The sequence below is a fragment of the Capsella rubella genome, unplaced genomic scaffold (genome assembly GCF_000375325.1).
Source record: "Capsella rubella cultivar Monte Gargano unplaced genomic scaffold, Caprub1_0 scaffold_8, whole genome shotgun sequence".
NCBI lineage: Eukaryota > Viridiplantae > Streptophyta > Magnoliopsida > Brassicales > Brassicaceae > Capsella > Capsella rubella.
Window position 1 is genome coordinate 9,143,440 of NW_006238916.1, and position 27,128 is coordinate 9,170,567.

The following is a 27,128-nucleotide window of genomic DNA, read 5'->3' on the forward strand; positions in this document are numbered from 1 at the left end:
CTTGTTCTAGGGAAGATACAAAGATGTTGTGTCTTTGTGAAGTTTTAAGTACGTGTGTAGTAAGAAATAAGGAAAAGCTTTCCAAAGTCAATGCAATAAGTATCTACATTCAAATTTATCTCTCCCATGTTTCACGAGAGCAAAGCTTTAAATATTGATGCTCTGTTTCACATCTTACATTTACATGAGGACCGGTATATCTGTTATCTCAAAAACTAAATAAAGGATCAGTTTTTGCCGTGGCTAAAGCTCGACAAGAACTCGAGAATCTGAGAAGATACGTTCCCTGAGTTTCTGGTTACAGTCGTGTTAACTTTAACCTCACCCTTATTCACAGCTTCTACAGGATCATTGCTGCTCTTTTCAGCTTTAGCCGATTCAAATTCTGCAGCGAGTTTCATGGCTGAGTGTAGAGAACTTTGAATGTGTGAGTTAGGCGTAGTCTTGAGAATTCTACTACTTGCTGGTTCTTGAGGCTCCCGCTTCATATCTTTTGGTTCTTCTGATGCAAATGATAAGAAACTGATTCCTTTTGGAGCCACCACAGGAACTAAGCTTCCCTGTTGAGACTGCTTCAATGTCTGATTATCAGAGCTGTCTGTGCTTGGCTTGGACACAGGAGACGGTTTCACCGTATTGTCTAAAGAGAGAAAACTCATACCCTTTGGAGCAACGGATGGTTTTCTCAAAGGAGGAACCTGTGGAGGCGTTGCATGTTCATTGATCCTCTTAGGAGATGATGCATCAGATGAGTTTCTTTGGTTAGATTGACCCAAAGGCTTCACAAACGCAACAGAGCTTGAAACTCTTGCTTGGATCGCCGGTAATCTGGCTATGGCCTCTCTGACAGATTGTTTATTTGTTTTCTGAAGCAAGAAAGACGCTGAAGCGATGTTAGTTGATGAGGCTGTTACATTGGCATTCGATGTGTCTGAAGCAGATTGTGGAGCACCCTGTTAAGTGAAGATTTGTAAATTAGGATCAAAAGATAAATAGATAATTAGACTCAAAAGAAGTGTCATGAGAAAATCGAGATTAGTATATACCTTGTGCGAAAACAAACAACTATCACCCCTGTGGCAGAAACCTTTGGTAATAAAATTATTGCAAGGGTATTTGGAGAGATCATGATCGTATGGACAATCATCTCCTTTCATGCATGACTGGGTTGCAAAGTAGCAGCAAGGCTGAAACAACAAGAAGACGAGAGTATGAGATTGCACTTTTGTCTAAATGATTGGTGTTGTATACAGTTCAAAAGATAAGTATATGTCTTGAAACAGTAATCTTACCGAAGATTTGGTTTCTGGGATTGTATCATGTGAAAATTTGCATTTATCTCCCTGCAAAAGATGAAAAACAATTGCCATCAGCGTCACGCAAACAATTTGAAAATTCGAAAGACATGCAAAATCCAAAGTCATTGTGCATACCTCATGGCACCGTCCCTTGATATAGTGTCGACAATATTTTATAGGCTTTGGTTTTGGAGCTACTGGTTTAAGTTTCAGCTTTTTCACGCCAAGGGCTATACGCTCTTGAGCTCTTTTCTTCCTAGCATTTGCCTGCATGAAATAGCTTATCAATAAGTAAACATCTTAATCCACACAAGCAAAACTGATTGCAAGATAAACCCATGAAATGTCAAAGAGAAGCATATACTACATTACCCTCTTTCTAGCTTTTGCGTCTTTAGAAGGCCCAGACCTTTTTTTAATGGAGGTTTCAGGATCGATCTGCATATAGGAAGTTAAATACGAATCAGACTTTATAAACACCTAAGCAGCATAATAACATTCCGTTCTTTTATATTGGATACCTTTGCTTCATTACTGAAAGTTTGATCACTCTTCTTGGCTCGATTATCTACATTTGATACCTCAACACCAAGCTTTTTTCCAAAAGTCTCATGACTTATCAGATGGCTGTTACCAATCCCTTCTTGTGAGACATGAGACTCTTCATGCCTTTCAACTGGTTCATCATCTCCTACAAGCATATAATCATTATCATCCCCAGATAACTCTCCTTCTTCTACATCATCATCTTCAACTATTTGAGGCAAGGAATCTACCAAAACCTGAGTACTGTTAACAGTTTTCTCCAATTCCATCTCTCTTTGGTCTCTTTCATTACAAGCTTCCAAAACTCCAGAACTTATAATTTCATTCGATTCAACTGATTTAGGAACCTCCTCTCCCTTTTTATCACTTTCAACTGGATCTATTTGAACTTCAATGGAAATATTAGGCTTCTCCACGACATTTTGGACACTATCAAGTGGCTGTTTAGCGATATCATCCAGTGATGCAACCACACCATCACCATAGTCATTGACATCCAATGCCCCAAAGAGATTCACACAACTTTCTGGAACAAATTCTCCACTTCCATTTATCATAAGCTCAAAGTCATCGAAAAAATCTTTGTGTTGACTACCAACAGTTGCATCTTGCAAATCAATTCCATCAAAAACATCTCCAAGCATCAAACTTTTTTCCTCTGAAATTGTTTCCACCTTCTCACATCTTGAATCACCAGACGACACTTCGCTGGATTTTGAATCCACCATTGATGAATCCTCCGGCAGTTTGCAAACTTCCTCCGGAGACACTTGAGCAATTTCTTTGTAAGAAAAGAAAAAATAGCATCAGAAAATAGGCTCATATGATTCAAACTACACTAAATTGAGATTTAGATTAATAGTTTCTGGCAAAATCAAGCAACAGATCAAATTCGAATTTTGATTACTAGAAGATGAAATTAACCATTCCTACGAACGTTCGATTCGAATCAAACACTAACCTGTTCTTGATACCAGCTCCTGCAGAACGGCCGGTGTGGCAAGAGAAACCCGAGGCTCTCGATCGAAACTCGAGCAGAGATGATGAAGCAAAGAGCGATAAGTACGATTCGGCAGATGCCTGCGTCGGTGAGGAAACGTAGCGACGGAAGATTCCATTGTATCCGCCAGTAAACAATCTAAACCGGTGACACTACGGTCACTTTCGTCTCGCCGGAGAAGAGGCCGTCTTGTGGGCTGTGGCGGTGAACAATTTATAAAAATATTTTTTTAATGATGAACAGACACCGTCTCTTATCATTTAACGGCACCGTGAAAGTTTTGACTTTTTGATTCGTAAGGCTAAAAGCCCAATAGGTAAACGTCTTTAACGGCGTCACACGACAGAAGATTTATATTCATTAGGCCCAACAGCTTCGTAGGCCCAACAGCTCTACGTCTTTCTAGTGAATATACTTCAGCAAACGGCGTCGTGTTAAAGATCCAAACCCTAAAGATTTATCGATTGAAGAGTTTTTCGAATCCAAAAATTGAAATCTCACTCTCTCTATCTGAACTCTCTCTTGGTCAGCTTTGATTAGATCATTTCGGTCTTTCGGTAGCAAGGGAGGAGGAGAAACATGGTTGTGCGGATCAGATTATCGAGATTCGGATGCAAAAATCGGCCATTTTTTCGGGTTATGGCGGCAGATAGCAGATCCCCTAGAGACGGGAAGCACCTTGAGGTTTTGGGTTACTTCAATCCTTTGCCAGGTGATTGAGAAACAAAATGTATTCTTTGTGGTGTGATTGCGTGAAGTTGATGTTTTGATATCTTCATGTGGTTTTTTTTTTTTATATACTTACCATTTCTCAAAATGTGTGTGCAGGCCAGGACGGTGGTAAGAGGATGGGTCTGAAGTTCGATCGAATTAAGTATGTTTTCTTATCCAATTTCTTATATTTATCCTGTCAAATGAAGTATCTTTTGGGTTGAATGTACACAGGAAGAGGTCTCTGAAGGCTTCACTAGTTGATTTAGGCTAGTTTTGGGTATTATTAGAGTTGAAAAGTTTTGGTTAATTGCTAAAGTTAGCTCTCGATGTTATCAGTCAGCGGTTTGCTTATTAGCTGCCTCTAGAAATCTTAGTGCATTGTTATCTAGTCACCATTGTGTTATAGTTAACTCTCTTTTGATCTAATAGAACTGAGTTGAGTTAAGTCTTGTTTGGATTTTTTTTCATCGAAAGGGGAATGCATGTACATGTTTACCAAGGTTGCTGTGAATCAATTTCTTAATCTTCATGCTTTTTAACCGCTAGTTCAAGCAATTTTGTACCTCATTTAGTTCCAAAGAGTCTGTAATCTTTTAGAAGAAGAAACGCTTATATCTTTTGTGGCAATATATCAAACAGGTTTTAGTGTATAACTTCTTCTCCTAGTTCTCCAATTGCTTACTATACAACCTCGTTTGATAAGTCTATGATCAGGTAGTATTAGAATCATTTATGTTTAAGTTTATGACGTCTGGATTGCAGCAGAACTCAGGCCAAGATTACTTAGAACCTGCACGTAAAATCAAATTTCCTGTTCTGAATGGGTGGTTTCAACAAATGATGCATGTAGTATTTGACTGATGGAGATTTTGTTCGGGATTATGTGATTTCTTTACAGGTACTGGTTATCTGTTGGTGCTCAGCCATCGGACCCGGTTCAGCGTCTCCTATTCAGATCCGGTCTACTTCCTCCTCCGCCAATGTTGGCTATGGGACGTAAAGGTGGACCAAGAGACAATCGCCCGGTTGATCCAATGACTGGTCGCTATGTGGATGCAGAGAAGAAACCAGTTACTGATAACCAGCCTAAGGAAGAGGAAGACAAGAGTGCATGATTCATTAGCCTTTTTCGTCGTCGTAGCTTTTAAGTTCACTTTGTTGCCGATCATAACTTGTGACTGTAATACACACCTTGGGCTTGTTCCTTTGTTTGGCAATAAACGGCAAAGTGTTTAGAAGCCTTTTGCAAAACCGGCACATATTTTGCATTCGGATATTAAGTTTTACCGTATGTTTTTGGTCATTTATTTATACAGTTGGAGTTTAATTTTATTATTAATTTTCATATTTTCCAACAAGTTTAAGCATATTCGATGGAAATTTAAGAACCTTTTTCCTGTTAATATGAAAAAGTTATAAAAAAAAATGCCAGCGAGGGAAATTAAAAAAAAATGGCAGTTGTTAGGTTATAGTGTATAAAGGAGGAAGCCACGTTTTGCGTTTAGTCGCCACCACTCTCAAAACCCTTAAGTCTTCCTTGCTTCTTCTTCTTCTTCTTCTTCCTCAATCTCTCCACCACTTTTCAAACCACACTCTCTCTCAATCAAATCCTCTTTCTTCCTTTCAAATTTGATCTCCAAATTTCCAGAAGATGAGCAACGATAAGGCAGACAATTTCAATGTCAGCGATCTCACTGCTGGTAATTTTATTTCTCCGGGATTTTTTCTTTTCTTTTTTTTTTTTGCTTCTTCTTGGTCAAAAGTTTTTAGAAGCTTTATCTATTTGCTATTTTGCAGCTCTTAAAGATGAGGATCGAGCAGGTCTTGTCAACGCTCTTAAGGTTAGTTTTCTCTTTATTGCATTATACTTAGAAGAGGAATATGGGGTTTTTCGTTTTCGAATGTTTCTGCGTTTAGGAGAATAGCTTCGTGCTGTTACAGTATCTGTTTTGTAATTCTTATGTGTTTGATTTTTCACAGAACAAGCTGCAGAATCTAGCTGGTCAGCATTCTGATGTGCTCGAGAATCTGACTCCTAAAATCAGAAGACGTGTTGAGGTCTTACGGGAGATTCAGGTTTGGAGAAAATTTTCAAATTTGTGAGCTTGATGTTTTAGGATGCAGATTTATATGGTATCTTTTGAATGTATGTTTGTTTGCTTTTGATTATATGAGAATCTTGTGCAGTCAAGAGTGATGAATGTGGAGTTCGTTAAAGTAATGTGCATCCTTTTGATGATTATCTGAGAATTCTTTTGTGTTTAGGGAAAACATGATGAAATAGAGTCGAAATTCCGGGAGGAAAGAGCTGCTCTTGAAGCCAAGTATCAAAAGTTATATCAGCCTTTGTATACTAAGGTAAATTGGTTGTGAGAAGATCACATTAGGATGTGGTTACTTTATCTAAATCAAAACCATTTTCTCCAGATGAAGATTTTTTGTTATTTGCAGCTGTGTTGGTTATATTTATTTATGTTTTTTTCTCTTAAAATCTTGCTTTAACACCTGGAATGTGCAGCGTTATGAGATTGTGAATGGAGCTACTGACGTTGAAGGGGCTCCTGAAGATGCTAAGATGGACCAAGGAGATGAGAAAACTGCAGAAGGTATTTTCTCTCTCTTTGCCTTTGTGAAGTGTAATCATTTTTCGAAAACCATTTGTTTATTTCACTGTGTTGGATTGCAGAGAAAGGAGTTCCTAGTTTCTGGTTGACCGCCCTGAAAAACAACGATGTTATATCTGAGGAGGTTGGTGTTGAAGCTATTGTTGTTCATTTAGACCTACTCATATCCATGGAAATGACCAGAGTTTTTATTTACTTTGATATCAGATCACAGAGCGTGATGAAGGGGCCCTTATATATCTTAAAGATATTAAGTGGTGCAAAATTGAAGAACCAAAGGGATTCAAACTTGAGTTTTTCTTCGATCAGAATCCTTACTTCAAAAACACCCTATTAACGAAGGCATATCATATGATCGATGAAGATGAGCCTCTTCTTGAGAAGGCTATTGGGTAAATATCGATACTTACTTGTATTGTTCTGAGATGCTTCCAAGGAACTGCATAATCTTGTGCTGACCTATGCTCCGACTTTGGTTCTGTTTCTTTGTTCTTTCTCTCAGGACAGAGATTGATTGGTATCCTGGAAAATGCTTAACTCAGAAGATTCTTAAGAAGAAGCCTAAGAAAGGTGCAAAGAATGCCAAGCCAATTACCAAGACTGAAGACTGTGAAAGCTTCTTCAACTTCTTCAATCCTCCCCAAGTTCCTGATGATGACGAAGACATTGATGAGGACAGAGTATGATATCATTTGATTCCAAGATATGCCTTGTTTTGACAATGTTTTGATCAAAATTTGTTCTAATGCTTTCTGTTCTTTGTGCAGGCTGAGGAGCTTCAGAATCTGATGGAACAAGATTATGACATTGGGTTCGTCTTCTTGAATATAAACTCTGTCAATCTAATACATTTCCGTTTATCTTTTTACCAACTGTATAATAGCGTCGGCTAGCATCAGAGTTTATACATTTTTTAAATATCTGAATCAAGAATTCCTTGCTACCTGCAGTTCTACAATCCGGGAGAAGATTATACCTCATGCTGTCTCATGGTTTACTGGTGAGGCTATTGAGGGAGAGGAGTTTGAAATAGACAATGACGATGAAGATGATATTGATGAAGACGAAGATGAGGATGAAGAAGATGATGAGGATGACGAAGAAGAAGACGATGATGAAGATGAGGAGGAAGAAGTAAGCAAGACCAAAAAGAAGGTACTGAATTATATCTTCTTGTCATGAACTGAATTACCTGTTTTGAGTTTAGTTACTAATTTTTTGAAATTGTGTTAAATGTCTATGCAGCCATCAGTCTTACACAAGGTACATAGCCAATTTCCTCCCTTCTCATAGTATTTGCGCAAGTTAAGTATATAGTTTCTGTTAAATAAACTGACACCAATGGATCATAGAATAGTCATGAACACTATTGACATTTTTAGGCTCGACCATGATCACAACATGACCCATAAATTAGAAGATAGCTGAAAGTGAACTGATCAAGTTCATTATGCAGGAATCAGTATATCATAGAAACTTGAACACTTATATTGACTAAAGCTGAGTGATAAGTAGACAGAATTATAAATGAAGCTTCGTAGAATCATACTCATGCATATGTATAAAGCTTTATGCTAAATCTGTTAATTGCAAAACATTGTGCTATGTATGTTTGTGATAATGGGATAGATTCATATATTCTCCTTAAAAATGAAATTGCAGAAAGGAGGGAGACCCCAACTTAACGATGGGCAACAAGGCGAGAGACCTCCTGAATGCAAGCAACAGTAAACAAAGTCGTTAAATTGAAAATGAAAATGAAAATGTTTTGGGTTGAGTGAAGTTTTATGGCTTAGTTTTTTGGTATTTTGCTTCCATGTAAGGCAAATGTTTTTAAGTATCGCTCAAAGGAGTTTCGCTGTAGGCAAAGAGTGAGCTCGCTCTCATGAGGAGATGTGATCAACTATTTTTTGTGTTTTTATTTTTCTTTTTGTTGAAATCACTAAGTTAAATTTTGGTGTGTTCGTTAATTATATCCTTTTACGGTTTTACCACTTGAATTAAGTCACTTTTTGTTTCAGAATATTTAATTTTTAGAAAATAAACGTTAAAGTAATTGATTTTTGGTAACATGTTTTGAAAACTACTATATAAGTAGTTTCAGAATTCTTAAATTTATATTTAAAAAAAATATATAGAAGGAAAGAGTTACATCGTATTTTAGAATCTTATTCAATTGACTATTAGTATTCAATATGGTCAAAGTCAAATTAATTACACAACGTGGCTATTCGCATTAGTGAGTGTTTCTTCACCTTAATAAATCGACTAATTGAGTGATTTAATTTTTAAATAGTAAAAAAAAAATATAGTTATAGACTTATAGTTGATTATGACTCCAAATGGCACCAACTAATTATTCTATACCAAACAACGATATTTAGTGATTAATGATTTGCTATAATACAATTCTCCAAAACTGACCACAAGGATTGTAAAGCTTTATTTGTTTATCAGTTAAATACTAATACAATTAAGTAATACTAATGAATCATTTCGACATTACCCACCGTTTAGGTAATCTATCTATTGGCTACAAATATATGTCATGCACTATTGCATTGGCATGTTGAAAATAATACTCCAATTTACAAGATGTTTGTTAATATTATTATTAAGGAAATTCCCAACATACTGTAATTGTAAACCATAATCCAAATATCCTGATTAAAAATATTGTTAAAATAGGTGTCTTGTATCTCAAGTTTTAAAATGATGGCTTTTCATTCATATCATTACTCTTTTAACAGCACGAATTAACCAAAAAATTAAGGCATGTAGGGTTTCATCGAAAAATGTTTTGTAATAATACTAATAGCCTATAAAGTTATGTTCCCTCAAAAGACACAACCTAACGAAATAATCACTGAAACAGTTGAAAGTTGAAAGTATGTAACAGTTAAAAATTCAAGAATCAATCATTCTATTTTGGAAAATGTATATATAGTCAAAATATCCAATCAATGGATTACTAATAGAAACAGGCTCGCGTGGAAAATTCAGCATTTTACTTGGATATCATTCAAATTCCAACCTTTAAAAAGAAACTGACATTACATAAACTATATATATATATATGTCAGATTAGTGATACAAAACAATTAATATATAATAGTTATGTTAACGAATAAAGAAATAGTAAACAGCTATTTTATAATAGAAAAGATCTTTCATAGAGTGTACATGTAAACCCGCATCATTATATTTTTCATGTAGCATATATGTTTGCAATTAACAAAAACAAAATGCCTTAAATGTAATTTAAAGTGCATTAAATAACCGTATATATAATAGTGAGTGGATTCATAACGATGAAAGTGATATAGTTAATACAATGTTTCAAGACATTTTTAACTAAGCTTTTGAGCTCTCACTTTAATTAGTCCAATATTCTTTTCATCATTAAGTTATCTAGAAGCATAATCTTCAAAGTTTCACGTGTTTTTAGCCTACTCTAATACATACACTAAGAGTTTCTCAATATATAATATCATTAAAATGTTACTAAATATATTATGTTAGCTGAGTTCAGAGAAAACAATAGTGAAAAGTAGCTTTACGAGATAGTACTACGGGAAAGGGTTGTTCCCTAGCTAGAAGGTTCTTCTTTAACCTTAATTGGGTCAATACTGCCGTCTTCCAAAAATCTCAAGTTCTGAATATTCTGCAGACTGCCCCAACCTTTTGGTTTGTGACACTTAGACCCACACTCGATTTTATTTTTATAAAGCAAGATGTTTTCTAAGTATTCATCATACTTATAAAACGATAGATCGGATATTTTATAGTAGTAGTTTTTCAATAACGTGCGTTATCTAACTATTAAAGTATGTTTTCCTTTTTATAAAGGTTTTTGACCTTAATTAATGTGACTATCAATAGATTGTTTAGCAAACAAAAACCATTGGTATGTAGTGTGTTATGTATGTATCCAAGCTTTTTGAATATTCATTTTCTTTCATGTCCTTGTCGTTTGGTTTTTCCATTTAATTTAGCAAGAAAAGTTCAGTCAATTTGGGCGACATAAGAAATTTAAACTTAGCCACACGAATTTAGGAAAGATTATTATGTCTATATATCTGACTCAATTTTTTCATATTTTTTTTAGATTATAGCAGGATGGCTAAAATCTACTACAAATTGAATTATTACTACGAGATTACACGATCCATTAAGAACAAATATTTAAAGAAAATTTAGACTAATACACTTAATTATTTCAAAGAAAGAAAAAGTTGTTGATATAGAAGGACGATTATCACTACATATTACAAAATTACGAAAATAAATAACTAACAAAATTATAGAAACAAATAACTTTCACATCCCTACTATAGTAAAAGAGAAGTACAAATGCTTCTTGGGTCGGGTTTAAAAAAAAAATTAACCCGGATTTTTTCAGTTGGATCTTACTAAAAATTAAGGATATTAAATACCAGTTTCCATATATATTATTTCAAATCTACTAAATTAAATCATCAATATCGGTTTGGGAAAGTACATTAATCTTAATTTGTTTAAGGAAAATACATTAATGTATGATTTTGTATATTGGTTTAACAAATTAACCTAAAAATCAGAAATATAAATTAAATATAAAATAATCATTATCAAATTATCCATGATATTTCAAAACAAAATCTTCCTTAAATATCCTATATTGATATTTGGATGTATAGTTTTCTCCTATATTAACTATGATTTTCACACCAGTTACGGGATATTTCATTTTCAACCATCTTTAATATATATATTTTTTTTGTCTATGACCATCTTTAATATTTATTTGGCAATAGTTTCGAATTTCTGGCTTGATTATAAAACTAATATTTTTTCAATTTAACCCTGAGAAAATATGATCTATATAAATAAGTTTTTGCTACCGGAAAATTGTAACATCAACACAGATTACACTTTAACACGATAAGAAATAAGAAAACATTGGCTCTTTATTTGTTTATTTTAGAGATTTGCAACTTTACAAAACTGCATGAAAGGTTCAAGTTAAAATCATGTATTTATGATTATGCGGTGTAGCGTGGGTCAATCCCTAAATTTTAAAAATGATTCATTGTATAATATTTTTTTTTCATTGTATAATATTTATACATGTATATATGTCACATATTGTTCTAAAATTAACAATCCAACTAAAATCATACAATTTAAATAATTTTGAACATATTCGAAACCAACACATACAATCTAAAAATGATAAAATTTAATTACTGATCAAAAGAAAGTAAAGAAAACACAAATAAAATTATCTCGCAACGTACAAAGACTAAAAACCCGGTAATTTTCCCCCGCGCTATAGCGCGGGTCCGGACCTAGTTTGTTTACAAAATAGCGAGCGATGAATGGCTGAAAAGAATTCCACAAAACAAGAGAAAGACCATCGACAGCGATAGGAGCCGCCACACGCCATAGTTATTAAAATCGTCTGTCCATAAAATAACTTAAATCCTTTTAAAAAATTTAAAACTAATTTTTGTAAGTGCAAAAAGAGGAGAATAAAAATCATAGTTATAAAGTATATATATAGTTAGGAAATAATCAAACTTGTTGTCAGTGAGCCAAGTCAGCAACAACCCTTCTGACTGCTTCTTGGAAGGCTGATTCGTCCCATTCACCCTACAATATAATAAATCATTCCAAAAACTTTAATAAACCTTTATTTTTAGTCAAGACCAAACTAGTGGTTATCTACTTATCTTATCTTATCAAATAATTATTTTCACTCTAGCAAATTTTATTTATGTAAGAAATGTATATATATACCTAACCAATAAATTAGAAAAAGTACCTAAACTCTCAAATAATGTGCTTCCTTAACCGAAACCAAATTAAATGAAGATGTTACTTTACCTCAATAATCTTGAGCCTTAAGCTCACAAGAACAATTGAACTATCGCCATCTGCTCTAGCTTGAGTCTGAGCTTCGATTGATGCTAAGCTGACATTGTTGATTTGCTTCAAGAATTCGAGAAGTCTTATCATCAAATCTTCAACCCTAATGATGTCTCCTCTTAGAACAACTCTTAGATCCAAAATCCTTTCTCTAGATGTTGATTCGGGTACATGCCTTATACGAACGTTAAACCTCTCATCGGGTTGTAAATCGTTTTCAATCTCTTTTTCTCCGGCTAGCTTTGCCTCTAGCTCCCGATTTCTCTCTAGTAGTTTTGAAATCCCTCCTTGCAAAGAGGATAGTTGCTCTCTTGCTACGGTGAGGACCGATGCTTTATCTTTCTGTTCACAAATATTTAGTCATAACATTAGCTTCACTTTATCATGGTCAAGTCTTATATAACATATACTGTATATGAAATATATACTAACAATGTGTTATTTAAATATATTAATTATAACTTATACTGAAAATAAAAAATCATGTCGAACGTGTTTATAAAAGAATAATTAAACTTATCAAATTTAGAATATATTAATGAGCTGAATTCATATTATTTATGGAACTTTATAATTCATGAAAAAATACTCTATCACATGCATATATATATTCACATACCTTAGTTCCCGGAGGAAGGAGAGATCTCAATGCTTGAAAGCTCTCATTAAGCTTCTCTCGCCGTTTCCTCTCCGATATCATATGGTGCAACTGCGTTGCCGATGGTCCGCTTGTATAACGTCCACCGCCGCCACTTCCGCTACTTCCATCGCCGCCGGTAGTAGCATTTTCCCTAGCTAAACGCTCTCTCCGGTGAATGTTAAGCCTACTGTAAAAAGAAACCGCTCTTTTCATCATGCCTTGCTTCAGCACACTAGACTGCGGCGGTCCTCTACCTCCGCCACTAATCGTGCAGTGATATCTCTTGAAAGCGGTGGCTCTTCCTTTACGTAGCGGCGAGGAAGAGGTAGACGGAGGACTTGATGGTCCTGGTCCTGGTCCTGGTCCCGTTAAAACCGCTAAGATAGCTTGTGTCATTGCTTCTTCCTCACGTTGGCGGTTACGGAACAAAGGCTCTTGTTGCTGTAGTTGGTGGTGGATCATGTTGGTCGGAGCTAACAGTGGATGTACCGGAACGTTAACGGCGTCAGTGGTCGTCGAAGGTTTAGGGATGAGTGGGAATAAAAGAGAGGAGTATTCGGAGATGTTGTTGGGACTAAGAGAAGAAGAAGATGAAGACGGATGAGGCGGTGGCCGGAGATGGTCGACGGAGTTGACCGGAGAAGAGTTTCTATTGAAATCTTCAGGGAACCATTCTCGAAGACTTGCTTCTATCTTCATCTGTCCTTGAGTCAATGTAACTTTATATTATATAGAGGACGAGTGAGAGAGACAATTTAAAAACATAAATTTTAAAAACCTCCAAGTAATTAATAAATGCTTATGGTTGTATTTTAATAAATGCTTATGGTTGTATTAAAATATATAGAAAAGATTCATACATTTGTAGCATCATAGGTCATTCCGAGTTCGATCTCGCCGCTCCGGCAACCCATGAATATCACCGTCTGATCATATATAATACACATTTACAATATTAAATTTTCCATGTCTTAGTTACATTTCGTTTGAAATTAATTATACTAAGAAAATGAAAATAGTGTACCTGAATCTTGGCTTCCTGAGACCAATATAATGAAACGAGATGAAATATTGATTATTAGTGAATACGTAATCATAACTGATCAGTTTGATAAAAGAAAAACAAATTGGTGTTTATAATAGTGATCATTGTAATAATTTTAGTGACCTGATAGAAGAGACGTTGTGCGTCGTTATAAGCAAGTCTTTGAATCTCTTGTTGTGGAATCTCTACGTATGGAAGATTGTTCATGATCGCCATGCTTGGTACATGCCTGAAATACATTTTGTGATTAATTATGATAAAACTCTTATCATTATTCAAGAACGTACGTAAACAGTAACACTGTGCGTATTTTATACCCATTTTGGAGAGGGATAACGGATTGGCGATACTCAAGGAACAAGCTTCTAGCTAAACCTCCAGAAGAAGAAGAAGAAGGTTCTTCAGAAGCTTCATTGTAATATCCATCCATTGCAATCAGATAGCTGCAGCTCAAAATCAAATGCATGATCATGTGATTAATTAATATATAAAAGAAAGACTTATATATTGTAGAGAATGAACATAAATGTGCAAATAGTATAATGTGTGTTAGTATTTCAAGATCGAAAATGAAGAAGATATATATGATTATTACTTAGAAGGTCGAGGAAAATAGTAAGACCAAAGACAAACATAAACGCATCTGAAAGCTTGAGCTAGCGACCCGACTAACTGTTTTCGGGTATTCGGATCATCCATTAAGAAGAATGCGTCCATGTCACACGTACAAAAGATTTTGAGAATTGGAGAAGAATAAGAAGAAGAAGAAGAAACGATTAGAGCTTCATGGCTTAGCTTCTGTGATAACGAGAGAGAAGGAGAAGTGGAGGGAGGGAGGGAAAATTATTCGTCCCAAGTTTTAATTTTCTATTCAAAAAAATAATAAAGAAAAATTATAAAAAGTGGAGAAAAGTAAAGGAGAAGATGTCTCAGAAAGAGAGAGAGAGAGTCAAAGTCAAATGGTCAAGAGAGGATGGCAAATTCCAATTATTTTATTATTTTTATTTTTATTTTTTATATTATTTTTATTTGTTCTCATAAAATTATGTATAGTATATGTTGCGTTACTTAATAAAAACAAAAAAAAAAACTTGACGAGCGATTATAATCTAATACTTTATTTTTTGTTAATAGGAATATTATCAGTACATGTACATCTTTAACTGATGATTATAGTTACGTTAGAATTATATATAGTTTACTATTTTGAAAATAATGTTAAGGTAACTAGTAGTAAAATTATTATCAGAAATCCAGAAAATTCTGATATATCCACTTCAAAAATTCAGATAGTTAATTAATCATTTTAACTTTAGAATCGAATCCGAGTAATGAAATCTTGGTTACGCGTACGTCAAATACTTGATGTAGACTTGAATTTATTAATTACCAATCCATCAATTAAAATATATATATAAATGTTTCATATTTTATCACTCTTTTGAAATACATAGAATGATATTATTTCTCTGAATTTTCTAGCTTTAACTTATAAAATATTATTATATAAATATTTAAATTTGTTTGAAGATGTTTACATAGGATTGCATATATTATGTGAAAGACACATAATATTATATATATACCTGATCATTTATGAAACCACTGAAAAAAAAAGACTCAGTTCTATATATTTGTCTATTGTTGAAGAATCTTTATACTATTACCATAAAAAGTATAATCATGTGATTTTTATGTAGTTCATTTCCCATTCTCATACCTTTATTTGCTTATATATAATTGTTGTTCCAAGATTCCATTTTTTTTTTTTTTTTTTTTTTTTTTTTTTTTTTTTTTTGTTCCAAGATTCCGTGTTACATCGCCTCTAGAACTATCTTTCTGAATAATTTTATTACTAGATATAATGTGTCACCTAATATAGTAGAGCTGTAGAGAAATCACCACCTTCCAGAACTATTTACCAACTTTTTCTTTCTCAACCTGTTCATAAGGTTAGGTAGGTTTACCATTTTTAGTTATGTCCAGCAAAAAATCAAATCCTGTTTTCGAACACAAAAAGACGATAGCGACTAAACAATTATTGTAATTGTTATAACTTCAAACTTTGAAAAAAAAAAAAAAAAACACTTTCTTACAAGTTAGGCTTTTCTCAATATCGAATCCAATGAAGGAAACAGCAAGACAGTTCTGATTTTGTTTTCTATCATTTACATGAGAGGAAGTTTTATGTGTCTGTCAAAGAAAACATTGAAAAGTATGTGACCCAACAAGGAAAAAAAATATGATTCGTATGCAGGGACCATAACATATTTTGAAGTTATGAGCAATGAAATTGGACATATATTAGATTGTGGTTCATATCATTTGCAATTTATAGACTAATCATGTGTACGTAAGGCAAAAAAACAAAACTGATGGAACGTTTTCACTACCACATTTGGTTGGAGAGGAGTCGTTTGGACGAATATATAATTCTATAGTACACATTTAGATTGTGTACGACCACAAAAATGCTTTGGGCAACTTGTATCAATTATATTAATTTCCTAATACGAAAATCTAGAGAATTTTTTTCTTAAACGAGTAAATTAAATGCAGGTTTCGTCTCACGTTTCTAATCTTCACACTGTCAAGTTCACATCATGACGAGAAGGACTCGTTCATCTCATGCACTTGGACTTTGACACACCAATATCACATTGGTTCATATTGGCAACGTACATGTACATGACTACATGAGCCAATATCTAGCTTCATAAATTTTTATTGTTCCAAAAATAGATGTCACGATAAGTTTTCTTTTTTTTTTTTTTTTTTTTTTTTTGTCGACAGATAAGTTTTCTTATAAATAAACATGTTTTCCTTGCATTAACTCTTGACTTGCCATACAGTTTCGTCAATTACAAATATTTTCGTACGGATCAATTAACTAATTAAATATAATGTTGATAAAACATAAAAATGAATTCACGCGTTCGAATTAGTCTATTTTGGAACTTTCACCATATTATTATAATTTTCTTAAATTATATATCTAAGAAAGTATAACGGATTATATAAAATAAAGTTTTAAATTGAAATATTGAAGAAGACACGGTCAGCTGCTTGACTATGGACTATGGTGAGTCTATGACACTGCCACTTTGCCACTTGCTTGGCTTTCTTTCGTTTTACATCCCTTATAGTGAACAGCATGTCGTTAACATTGAGAAAAACAACACGTAGTGTACTCCGAGGCCTAAAGCTCGACGTTTGATATTTGGGCTAAACTTCAGAGGCCCAATGGACTTAAAATTCCCAGGTCCCCTTTTTCTTTTATTTATTTTCCGCCTTTATTATTCTAGTTTTAGTCTTTTGACATTTCCTACGATTTTAGTTTTAACAATTTAATTCGAGATGAACTCGAATTAACACTACTATCATTCAGTTAATTAACAACTGTAGACTAGACTGTAGTAACTTAAAATAGCTTTAAATTAATATTCATAATTTCAGTAATACATAGTACTTTGTATTCTACTGACTTCACTTAGCAAGTTAGCATGATGGGTCATCATATAGCTAATAATTTTTGAAAAACAATTCTATATTTTTGTGAAACAAAATAAAAACCCACAGCATGTTACTTAAACAGAGATTTAAATCGTATGTTAAGTGTTTTCCGTACTTTTTCACATTTAGTCTTATTTCATTTAGGTATACTATAATATGTGGGATGTTAATTACAAGGGATAAGATATACAAGGGGATCTCATGAACCAAATCTGTAGTAATGATGCAATGAGATTTTGTAAGGAATAAAAAGGTAAGAAGAAGAGATTTTGCACTATAACATAATTAGGTAGCATATCTCTAAATGTTTCAACTTTTTCACATAATAATATACACTTTCAATGGTATAAGTATACCTGTATAAGTATATATATATATACATTATAGTATTTTTAAAGTAGATATTGGAGATTCCTACGGATAACAAAGCTAACGGCTGCAACTTTCATCATATGCTTTCTACTTTTCACGACCGTTTTGTCGTTTTCTTGGTTTTACTTGATAGTATAATGGAATAATTCATACTAATGATTTTTTTTTTAAATGGACTAATGTATTAATAATTTAATGTGATTTAAAATTATAACAGAAGAATGCGCCTATAATAGAAGAATATATTTTTATCGAATTATTTTACAAAGCAAAAGGATATAAAATGGATTAATATAAATATATAATCACGCAAATAGATGAACGTAATGTAAATTATTATATTTTCTAAACCAAACCACAAGCTATGTAAATATGATTAATTTTAGACACAAAACAATTGAAACCAAAATAAACATCCGAAGGTAAAAAAAAAAAAGAAAATAGAGAATAAAAAATGATACGTGGACTTCGTTCGACCAAGATCTTCAAAGTACACAAAAATATAGTTTTAAAATTAAGCCGAATAATAAAAAAAAAAAAAAAAACAAAAAGAAAAGGTGGCAGGAAGTGTAGGTATGTCTCCTTCTTTCCCGCAGACTGTAACAAAAAGGTTTTGGAGACATTTCTCAGACATAATTATTTGTTATTCCTTTACTTAAAAATTGTAGTCTATATATGTATGTGAAAATTTTCTTTACGATAAAGATTGTTTTCACATTTACACTTACTTTCGCATCTCATGATCATGTCCTTTACCTTTCCTATCAATTTCCACTTTTCTAGTTACTAACATAATGCTTTTATTTCATGTTCTTATCATAACCAAAATCTTCCACCGAAATATATCATATTTTTTATAATCAAAATTACAAAGAAAAGCATATTTACAAAGTGATGAGATTAACTGACGAACAATATAACTAATTAATTAGTCTAACTCAAGTTTATTTATTGAAATATATTTTGCCCCGGGGATAATATCATTTTGGGATCGTACTTATCTTTTCTCTCTACGAAAACATTCCACCTCGGACCAAAATGTCTAACCCATCCTTCTTGTGATGAATGATAAGGCAGATATTGTATAGCCTTCATATTAGCATCCTCACAAAACTTCAGTATTTCCATATTTTCTCTATCGTAAGCCTCCCAATTGTCGAAATCCGCAGATCGCAAAAATCCAACCGCATAAAACACATCTTCTTCGGGTATAGCGGCCGACATCCTATCATCCCACCTGACACAAAAAAAGACCGTGAAAATTAGTTACTAAAAAATACAAATTTGGATTTGTGAATGTGGGATGACAAAATATGTCATTATATCAAAACTTACTTGTTGCGGTTCATAGGATAAACAAGAACGGGACCGCTAGTGATGTTATTTCTTAGGACAATACCCTTGAAAACACCATGATCGAATTTCGATATTTGAGACTTTGGTACGAAAAGATTAAGCCATGGATGTGGAACGTCCCATTGGCCTTTGGATTTGAGGCTTAGCTCTCCGGTTCGAACACGGTTTAAGAAATCTATATACGTCACGTCTTTCTCGTACATAAACCCTTTTACATAGTTCAAACTCTCGCTTAACTCCTCCATCTCCTGCATGATTTAAATAAATCTAATTTAATAATGACAATAGTCTACTTTAATTATTTGCTTGATTAAAGATCTCCCAATTATACATGTATTTGTGTGATTCATGATATGTACGGACCTCGTTGACTGTGTATTGAGAAGTTTCGTCGTAATACTTGACGACTTCGAGGCAGTAGATGACACGATGTCGTTTGACCATTGAGACGATCCTCAAGTGATCGGACGGTGGATAATACGTCGATCTCCAGTTATCCGGTGGGCCATGGTCCAGCATGACGGAGCCTTCCAAGAAATCTACACCGTCCGTTTCTGATATCAACCGTTCTTGATCTCTTGTGAATTCGGAGAAATCTATGTATAGAAACCTAAACCACTTGGCCTGCAAAAATCCAAAAATATTCATATATTGTGTATGTTCAGTTATAAAATTTAATATATAAAAAAACATTTCCTTAGATGACTTAAATTATTGTTATGATTTACAATTTTAGCATACCCTTTTTGGAGCTACATCAAGTTTAATTCTGGCTCTTGTTATAATTCCGAATTGACCCAAACCTCCTAACGCGGCGAAGAAAAGATCCGAGTTCATATCTTTGGAACAAGTTGCAATCTCTCCTTTTCCTACAAATAACATTATATTTTGACCCAATTAGGAAAGTTTAGTAAACAATTTTCAACAAATTTGGACCGTTAAACAAGAGTCTAGTCTACAAAATGTAATATACATGTATAAAAGTTATACGACAATGCAACTAGTTTCAAGTGAAAGTAACGTCATATAGAGAGGCTAAAGTCGGTCATATTAAATAAAGTTATCTCCCTAACCAAACAAATGGAACTAGAAAGTCTTTGTAAGCTAAACTACACTTGAGACCAACAGTGTAACATGGATGCATATGTGGACATAATGGGTACAGCTATAATAAGAAAATTGACTGTTACTTAAAATCAATTACACCTAGATAGAACCAAACGTTATAAACTTTTGAGTTTTGTCCTCATGCCACAATAAAACCTCGTGTAAAATTATGCGCGTGGGACCTTTTGATCGCTTTAGTTTTGTTTGCTTCTTCACCGGGTTTTTATGAACCGTTACATGAAATATATGAATATGATGACCATGTAAATTTCGCAGAAATCAGAACGAAATTTTCCTAATATTTAAGAAAAAAAACCAGAAAAATCTTCTACTGCTAAATAGACCTTTGCATTTACCTGTTAGATGTGAATGTTTATAATATAAAGTTGAATTCATACCCACTAAGAGAAGAAGTAGCCTTACTATAATTATAACCACATATTTTTTACCTAGTCTGTAATTTTTTTTTTCTTAACCTTAGACAAAAAAGGATACTATGCGTTTTGATTGATGTGTGAAAACAAGAAAAGCTATCAACAAGTTCGAGAAACAAATAAAAAGAGACAAAACAATACAAACAAAACAAGAGCATAACGTACGAAGTGGCCGCGCAGATCTAAAAGAAAAGACGAAAAAAAACGTACGAAATTTAGAAGAAAAAAAATCAGAAAAACAACGTACGAAGTTAAAAAAAAAAAAATCACTGTTATTGTATTTGTATGTGAAAAAAAAAATCATGGTACGTACCAGTAATAACATCAAGCTCTTGTACATTAGTGATCTGTGGACCGTACCGAAACGTTTGTCCACTAAATCCGCCGTTAGATAACGTTCCACCGACCGTTAAATACAAATAATCCGTCCAAGAAACCGGCGTTAACCCTAACTCCAACGTTTTGTTCAACACCTCGATCCATAGGCAACCAGCGTCCACGTCAGCGTATAAACCGGTCCTAGACACCTTGATGCTGCCTCGATCCCGGTTTACCATCGACCGCATGTTGACCACGACCCCGTCTCTAGCCGAGGCTTGGCCACGGTGGCTGTGTCCGTGGCCACGAGCGGCTAGAGTGAAAGAGGACTGAGAGTTGTAAGAGAGTTTCACGAGATCGGTGATGTCTTCGACGGATGAAGGGTTTAAGACAGCTGAGGGGAAGATTTTGGTGACGTGGCCAAAATCTGTGGCGGCTGCATCGATGGAGGAGGAGGCGGTGGTGAGTTTCCCGGCGAAGTCGTTGTGTGAAAGAATGTTCCATGGTTGTGGTGATGTGTAGGTTGTGATCGGAGTTAAAAGAGTAATGATGATTAATATTGTTGTTACTCCAAATTGCGAAGAAAAATTAATACTCGCCATGTTTCTTTTTTTTTTCTTTGAGAGTTTTTTTTATTTTAATGAACACTTAAGCTTGATTTATATCAATGAAGAGTAAGTAGCAGCTGTATATTTATAGCCACTGAAACCACGCATGTAGACACATGTATTGTACGGGTTCTTGTGTTTTGGTTTGTGTATGTTATTTTGTTTTGTGCGAGTATCTTCTGTGTAATAAACTAACTAGTTCAATTAATGTTTTTTATTTATTTGAAACAAGGTTATTCTTGTGTATTTAATTAATACTTATTACTAGTGTCTTTCGAGGTTCTAATATATAAAACTAAACTAATTTATTAAAGGAGAAACCTATTTGAGGTGTAATTCCCCTTTATTAAATTGACCAATCAAAATATATAGTTGGCTGATTTATATATTTCAATATGCTAATAATTTTTATACGAAAAAACATAACCATAAATTATAACAATCACGTGAGACTCTCTAATTGACAAAACCACTGGTTTCAATTGTCAAAAGACAAGAATATTAGTTGTAACTGTTTGAAAACGCACAATGTCGCTTGTTAGTCAAATGGTTTTGGAAAAAAATTCCATGGTCTATTTTGTACATTACCAAGAGAATTAAAATTTAGCCTTCACGATCTTAAACCTTAAATGTATATCATAATCGGGTAGTGCAGTTTTGGATGCTATTAAAAAGTATAAACTTAGGTGTAAACAAATGTATAAGAATTAATCACTATTTTCAACCAACCACTAAATATTGTAGATATGAAGCTAATAACTGATAATAGATAAAATTAACATAATATTGTAATGTGTCATCATCACCACCACCACCATAATCCCCATCATAACTGTGATTAGTTGTAAATTGCAAAAAGAATTATATGAGCATGTACCATAATCATCATGGGGATTGGAGATTGGCCTAGATCACCATGTAACATATTTTCCCACGGACAATATTAACGAATCCTAACCTTCGGATTGATTAGACTTTTATATTAGAACTTGGCTAAGTTGTTTACTAAATTAATTGGAGTTCAAATAGTCTCGAACTTTGCCATGTATATATATATATAAAGAATGATGCATTAAAAAATAACTAGAAGATATCTGAATATTTTGGAATACATATATATATAATCAAATTCTTTTTGTATATCAAAATCATCAGATCAAGTATCAGTTCAATATTTTTTTATTTTTCTTAAACCAAAATTTCAAAACACTTCTGCAAACATTTAACCAAACATATTCCAAGTATGGAGCTCTATTGACTATATATGGGTTTCTAATTAAATCGAGTTTAACTTGTAGTATCATTCGAAGATGGTTTGTGCATGAAATTTTTATTCAGTTACCAAGCAGACAAACAAATGTAAGAAGTGGCTGCAGTGAAAAATGGTTTACAAACTATATGAAAATTATATGATTTACAAAATTCTTTTAACTTCACCAAGCAAAATATATGATTTTCTTCTATAAGAACTTAATGTTTTATTCCTTAAAACCTAGTAATACATTTTGTTGCTGTTATCGATCGAATTCGATCTTCTTCTAAAAGTGTAAAAACATAAGAATATTTCTTATCACTTTGTTAAAACTGTATAGAACCAATCGGATCTAGAACGCTTTGCATATATTAGTGTTCTTTTTGGGAGAATATATCTCATGAATGATCCTACTAGATGGGGTTTCCCTGTCACAATTAGGTCATCATCAAAAGAATCTATAAGATCTTCTTCCTTACGGCTATCGAAAAGTGCTGATAATTATAATATTCAAAAGGGAATGTAATAAATTGTATATTTCGTAGATTTCAATTAAAAAACTATCGTAGGCCAAACTTCGTAGATTCGTGAATAATCATTGTGCCGTAAAATAAACAATAAAAAGCAAGACATGGAATATCCTCAAGATTTCGTTATGTTTGCTTCTTTTGCCACATGTTAACTTGTTGTCGCTATAAAAACACATTTGCATTACTTTTTATGAATGTTTTACTGTTATTTAATAGTGGAACTGGGATATCTTAAGCCATTACATAACAAGATAAGACGAGTATAATTAGGAGGGATACAAAATAGTTATGCTTAGTGTCTCAATGGGAATTTTTAAATACGTACCGAATCGTTTTATAGTTCAATTTGATCACACATATTATCCTTATATATATGTCATTTCATTGACATATCATAGCTAAATCTGGAGTATTAGCGATACTAGTTGTTACAAAATTATATATTTATTTTCACCATAATGTCTGTTTTTTTTTTTTTTGGTGAGGACCATAATGTTTGTTTGTTTTTTTTTTTTTTTATCACATGGTTAATTGTATCGATATGTAAGAAAAGTAAAAAAAGACATGCAGCCGGACAGCAAAACTGTGCTAGACGCACGTGTGGTTGTCATTTTCTTTCCTTCTTTCCAACTTCGTGTCGCGAAATTAGTTTAATGATGATGATTAAGGAAAATAATTTATGAACTACGGCCAAAAACGACAAGTAATTAACGGTGGTGCTTAAAAGAATTTATTTAAAATCATGAAAAATTTCACGACCTGCATAAGTTGTAATAATAATGGAACTGGATTGGAGAGAAAAGGAATAAACAAAAAAAAAAGAGATATAAGGGAATAAGAGTAATGATTTCAACTCGTGGGAACATTTTGTTATATTCGAATCCCTTTAAATTTTAAAATAAAATAAAATAGTATTTGAGTTGTCTTAAACCTTTATTTGGCCATGCATCATCATGCTCCTTATATGTTCCCTTCATTTATATTATCCATTCATCATTATAAGATTCAAAACGCATGTGCGCAGCACCAATAAGTAAATGTACTTTTATAAATTATGATAAACGAGTTTGACAAAGAGAAAGGATTCTCATAATTGGCTAAATGCTATTAAGTCAATGTAGAGTTTAATTCCTTTCGGGCGTGTGCAAAATTTTAACTTTAACTATTTGGCTGTGAAACAATTAACTTTAATAATTAGAGTTTAAGCAATGATGAATGGGATATATTGCTGTTGGTGTAGATGGGATCATGAAGATTGGAAAACAAAGATCAAAGCTCTTTAAACTTGCCACGTGGCCTACCAAATAGTGACTGTTAGGTTTATATTTACCAAACAAAAGTGCGGATTAGTTCAAAATGAAAATGCATATAGAGAAGAATTAATCAAGTCATTCCGATTCAGACACTTAATTAACGTTTTCAACTTTAAGTACAACAAGAGATAATCACAGCCGACCAAGACGTTATACGTATGTCACAAAAAAAAGAGAGCATTAATACAGTATACACGTTCCAAAACGTTATACGTATGTCAGAAAGTAAAGGCATACACATATACATTTTCTCTTCTTTTTGATAGAGAAATGTAACTACTAAATGGAGAGGTCAAAATTCAGAAGTTGTATATTGGGGAAGTTTGGTAATGGTAGCATCTACAATCTTCAATCATGTATTTTTTTTTTTCAATCATGTTTTAAAGTTTAGTTTTATCAAAATCCATATTCTTTACAATGTTAGTTGGGAAATGATATTTTGTTTTGTTTTAAACATGTGGAAACTGTAAAATAGATATGATATTGTTATCACAGTCATTCATCATATTTTAAGAAACTGTAATAACAAACGACTAAAAACGTAATCCTGAATTTTAGTATTTTTTGTCAAATAATTCAGAAAGTATTTTAATACTTTTATATAGTTAATTTTCATTAATATAGACGTATATTTTGATCAAAGATACAAAAGAATGAAAATAAATGAGTTATCAGCTGTTATCATATGCCAGACCGAGCATGTGATCGACGTATTGGTGAAAGTCATTAATTGAGTTGATATTTCTTAACTGGTGATAGTAAATATAGTTTAAATTTTCTTACGACTTAGGAGATACAAAAACAAACTGAGTAAATGTTATGTGAAAGTGGTAATTTTAGTCCATAGGATTATAATAATTTGGTTTGGTAATAAAAGGAAAAAGGAAAGTGAAAGTGGGGACTAAGGAGATTGTTGAAGATCTTCGTAGGGATTCTAAGTTATAGTGGACCACTTGTTGTTCGTTGCACATATAAAATTTTCACTGAAATGGTTTATAACAAAAATATCCATTTGAAAGTCGAGATATATATATCTACTAACTTAATATAATTATATAAGGCAAACATATAATATTCATGAGATTTCCATACTTGCTGAAAAGTTATAGATATGCTGACATGGTTGTTCGAACATATACGTTTGTGTTATATATGTTATACTAGTTAGGCTTCAGAAGAAAAGAGAGTGGATATGAAATGGTTGTGCATGCACTCACATACTCACAGTAATACGATGAAATCATTTCTAGCTAGGCTACATTATTTTGATCGTCAAATCATTTCTTTTGATGTATTTGTTCACATCTCAATTCTCATATCATATCCAAATTACATTTGAATTCCATAATCTTTATTAGAATCTTTGACTAGATATTCTTTGATAGTTCCATCACACCCAATGGCCATCCCTAGCTATAATTATTTCATGTTCCTTTGTTTTCTATAAACTTTACACCATTTGAATTTATATGGACCACAAATCTTTTCCATTTTTATATATTCCATAAATAATTCTAAAATGGCTACTTATATATATATAACAGTTAGGAAAAACATATGAGGTAATCAGTTAGTTTAATCTGCTTTTAATATTTATAATATATTTATTTTTCGATACAGTTTGTTCTATTTATATCTACATATTTTTTTTAGTTTATTTCTCTATATGTTCTTCAATTTTTTTTCATTCATACAATTATTTATAAGTCAGTCTCACGTCATAATCATAATTTATCAAATGCATTTTAATTTTGACTACACTATGCACGACTAGATCATAAGATCAACACATGTTAGAAGAAAAAGAGTGTTATAGAGAGAAAACACAATAAAACAAAAAGTCAAATAAAATCATCAGCAAATCTTTCCTAAAGAAGTACTATGATAAATGATAAATTTGAGGAAGCTAAGAAACAAGATTATCTTATTTAAACAAGATTATCTTACAATTAAAATATGATTTGAATCCTTAGAAATCAAGGAACCTACAATACTAGTAAATTAGACATGGTTGTTTTACATTTGTCGGATATGAACATTTTTCAGTTTCTCTTTATTTAGGACAAAATTATTACAGTTATACTGATACTATAATCGAAGATGAAAGCTAAAATTTTCCACTTATATGAATAAAACACATAATTAATTTTACCCCAAAAACATTGGTTGCAAAATATGTTCGCATGGAGTGGTTAGATAACTCTTATAATATAACTGTTGTGAACTTGTCGCCACTCTTCTAATAACTTTTAATCATCATTACGTTAAGCAAATTGTTACTACTTTTTGATAGGTTTCAAAGCCTTAGAAAAAAGATGGCTAGCTTTATAAATCGGGAATAAACCATTTCATTCTAAAGCATCACATGAAGAAGAAATCAATCTCTCAAGTCTCGATTAACAAGAAACAAAATACCGGTCTATACTATTGATTCGAATTCTTAATTCTCAAGGAAAAGTATCTTTGCATACTTCAGTCAACTAATAAACAATACTGTAGGATTATATTTTATTATATAACATGGTGTGTCTGCTGTAGCCTGTATATA

The 27,128-nt window shown here is 32.8% G+C and overlaps 5 protein-coding genes across 6 annotated transcripts; 2 read left to right on the forward strand and 3 right to left on the reverse strand.

Moving 5' to 3' along the window:
* Window positions 1-67: 67 nt before the first annotated feature.
* On the reverse strand, window positions 68-3,045 carry LOC17875756 (zinc finger CCCH domain-containing protein 65). The gene is made up of 7 exons (XM_006280027.2): window positions 2,806-3,045; window positions 1,820-2,625; window positions 1,671-1,736; window positions 1,434-1,565; window positions 1,293-1,343; window positions 1,047-1,187; window positions 68-953 (listed from the first exon to the last, which is right to left on the reverse strand). Exons 1-7 carry the CDS (start codon window positions 2,960-2,962, stop codon window positions 228-230), a joined length of 2,079 nt encoding a protein of 692 aa, XP_006280089.2. The 5' UTR covers window positions 2,963-3,045; the 3' UTR covers window positions 68-227.
* Window positions 3,046-3,330: 285 nt separating this feature from the next.
* LOC17876938 (30S ribosomal protein S16-2, chloroplastic/mitochondrial) lies at window positions 3,331-4,897 on the forward strand. Its single transcript, XM_006281246.2, has 3 exons — window positions 3,331-3,556; window positions 3,673-3,718; window positions 4,457-4,897. Exons 1-3 carry the CDS (start codon window positions 3,424-3,426, stop codon window positions 4,671-4,673), a joined length of 396 nt encoding a protein of 131 aa, XP_006281308.1. The 5' UTR covers window positions 3,331-3,423; the 3' UTR covers window positions 4,674-4,897.
* Window positions 4,898-5,057: 160 nt separating this feature from the next.
* Window positions 5,058-8,182, forward strand: LOC17876430 (nucleosome assembly protein 1;3). Its single transcript, XM_006280582.2, has 12 exons — window positions 5,058-5,258; window positions 5,356-5,399; window positions 5,539-5,634; window positions 5,824-5,916; window positions 6,077-6,164; window positions 6,245-6,306; window positions 6,390-6,574; window positions 6,685-6,862; window positions 6,950-6,993; window positions 7,133-7,337; window positions 7,428-7,445; window positions 7,845-8,182. Exons 1-12 carry the CDS (start codon window positions 5,210-5,212, stop codon window positions 7,911-7,913), a joined length of 1,131 nt encoding a protein of 376 aa, XP_006280644.1. The 5' UTR covers window positions 5,058-5,209; the 3' UTR covers window positions 7,914-8,182.
* Window positions 8,183-11,669: 3,487 nt separating this feature from the next.
* LOC17874997 (putative transcription factor bHLH041) lies at window positions 11,670-14,494 on the reverse strand. The gene is made up of 8 exons (XM_023777706.1): window positions 14,373-14,494; window positions 14,095-14,220; window positions 13,901-14,006; window positions 13,757-13,771; window positions 13,593-13,658; window positions 12,712-13,431; window positions 12,051-12,434; window positions 11,670-11,816 (listed from the first exon to the last, which is right to left on the reverse strand). Exons 1-8 carry the CDS (start codon window positions 14,492-14,494, stop codon window positions 11,751-11,753), a joined length of 1,605 nt encoding a protein of 534 aa, XP_023633474.1. The 3' UTR covers window positions 11,670-11,750.
* Window positions 14,495-18,492: 3,998 nt separating this feature from the next.
* LOC17877017 (cytokinin dehydrogenase 3) lies at window positions 18,493-21,586 on the reverse strand. Of its 2 annotated transcripts, XM_006280248.2 has the most exons (5): window positions 20,873-21,582; window positions 19,760-19,887; window positions 19,382-19,642; window positions 18,998-19,266; window positions 18,493-18,899 (listed from the first exon to the last, which is right to left on the reverse strand). In XM_006280248.2, the coding sequence occupies exons 1-5, from the start codon at window positions 21,477-21,479 to the stop codon at window positions 18,611-18,613; spliced, it is 1,554 nt and encodes a 517-aa protein (XP_006280310.1). In that variant the 5' UTR covers window positions 21,480-21,582; the 3' UTR covers window positions 18,493-18,610. The 2 variants fall into 2 exon arrangements, with proteins under 2 accessions (XP_006280310.1, XP_023640462.1); XM_023784694.1 differs by lacking the exon at window positions 18,493-18,899 and having other exon boundaries at window positions 18,994-19,266; window positions 20,873-21,586.
* Window positions 21,587-27,128: the final 5,542 nt, after the last annotated feature.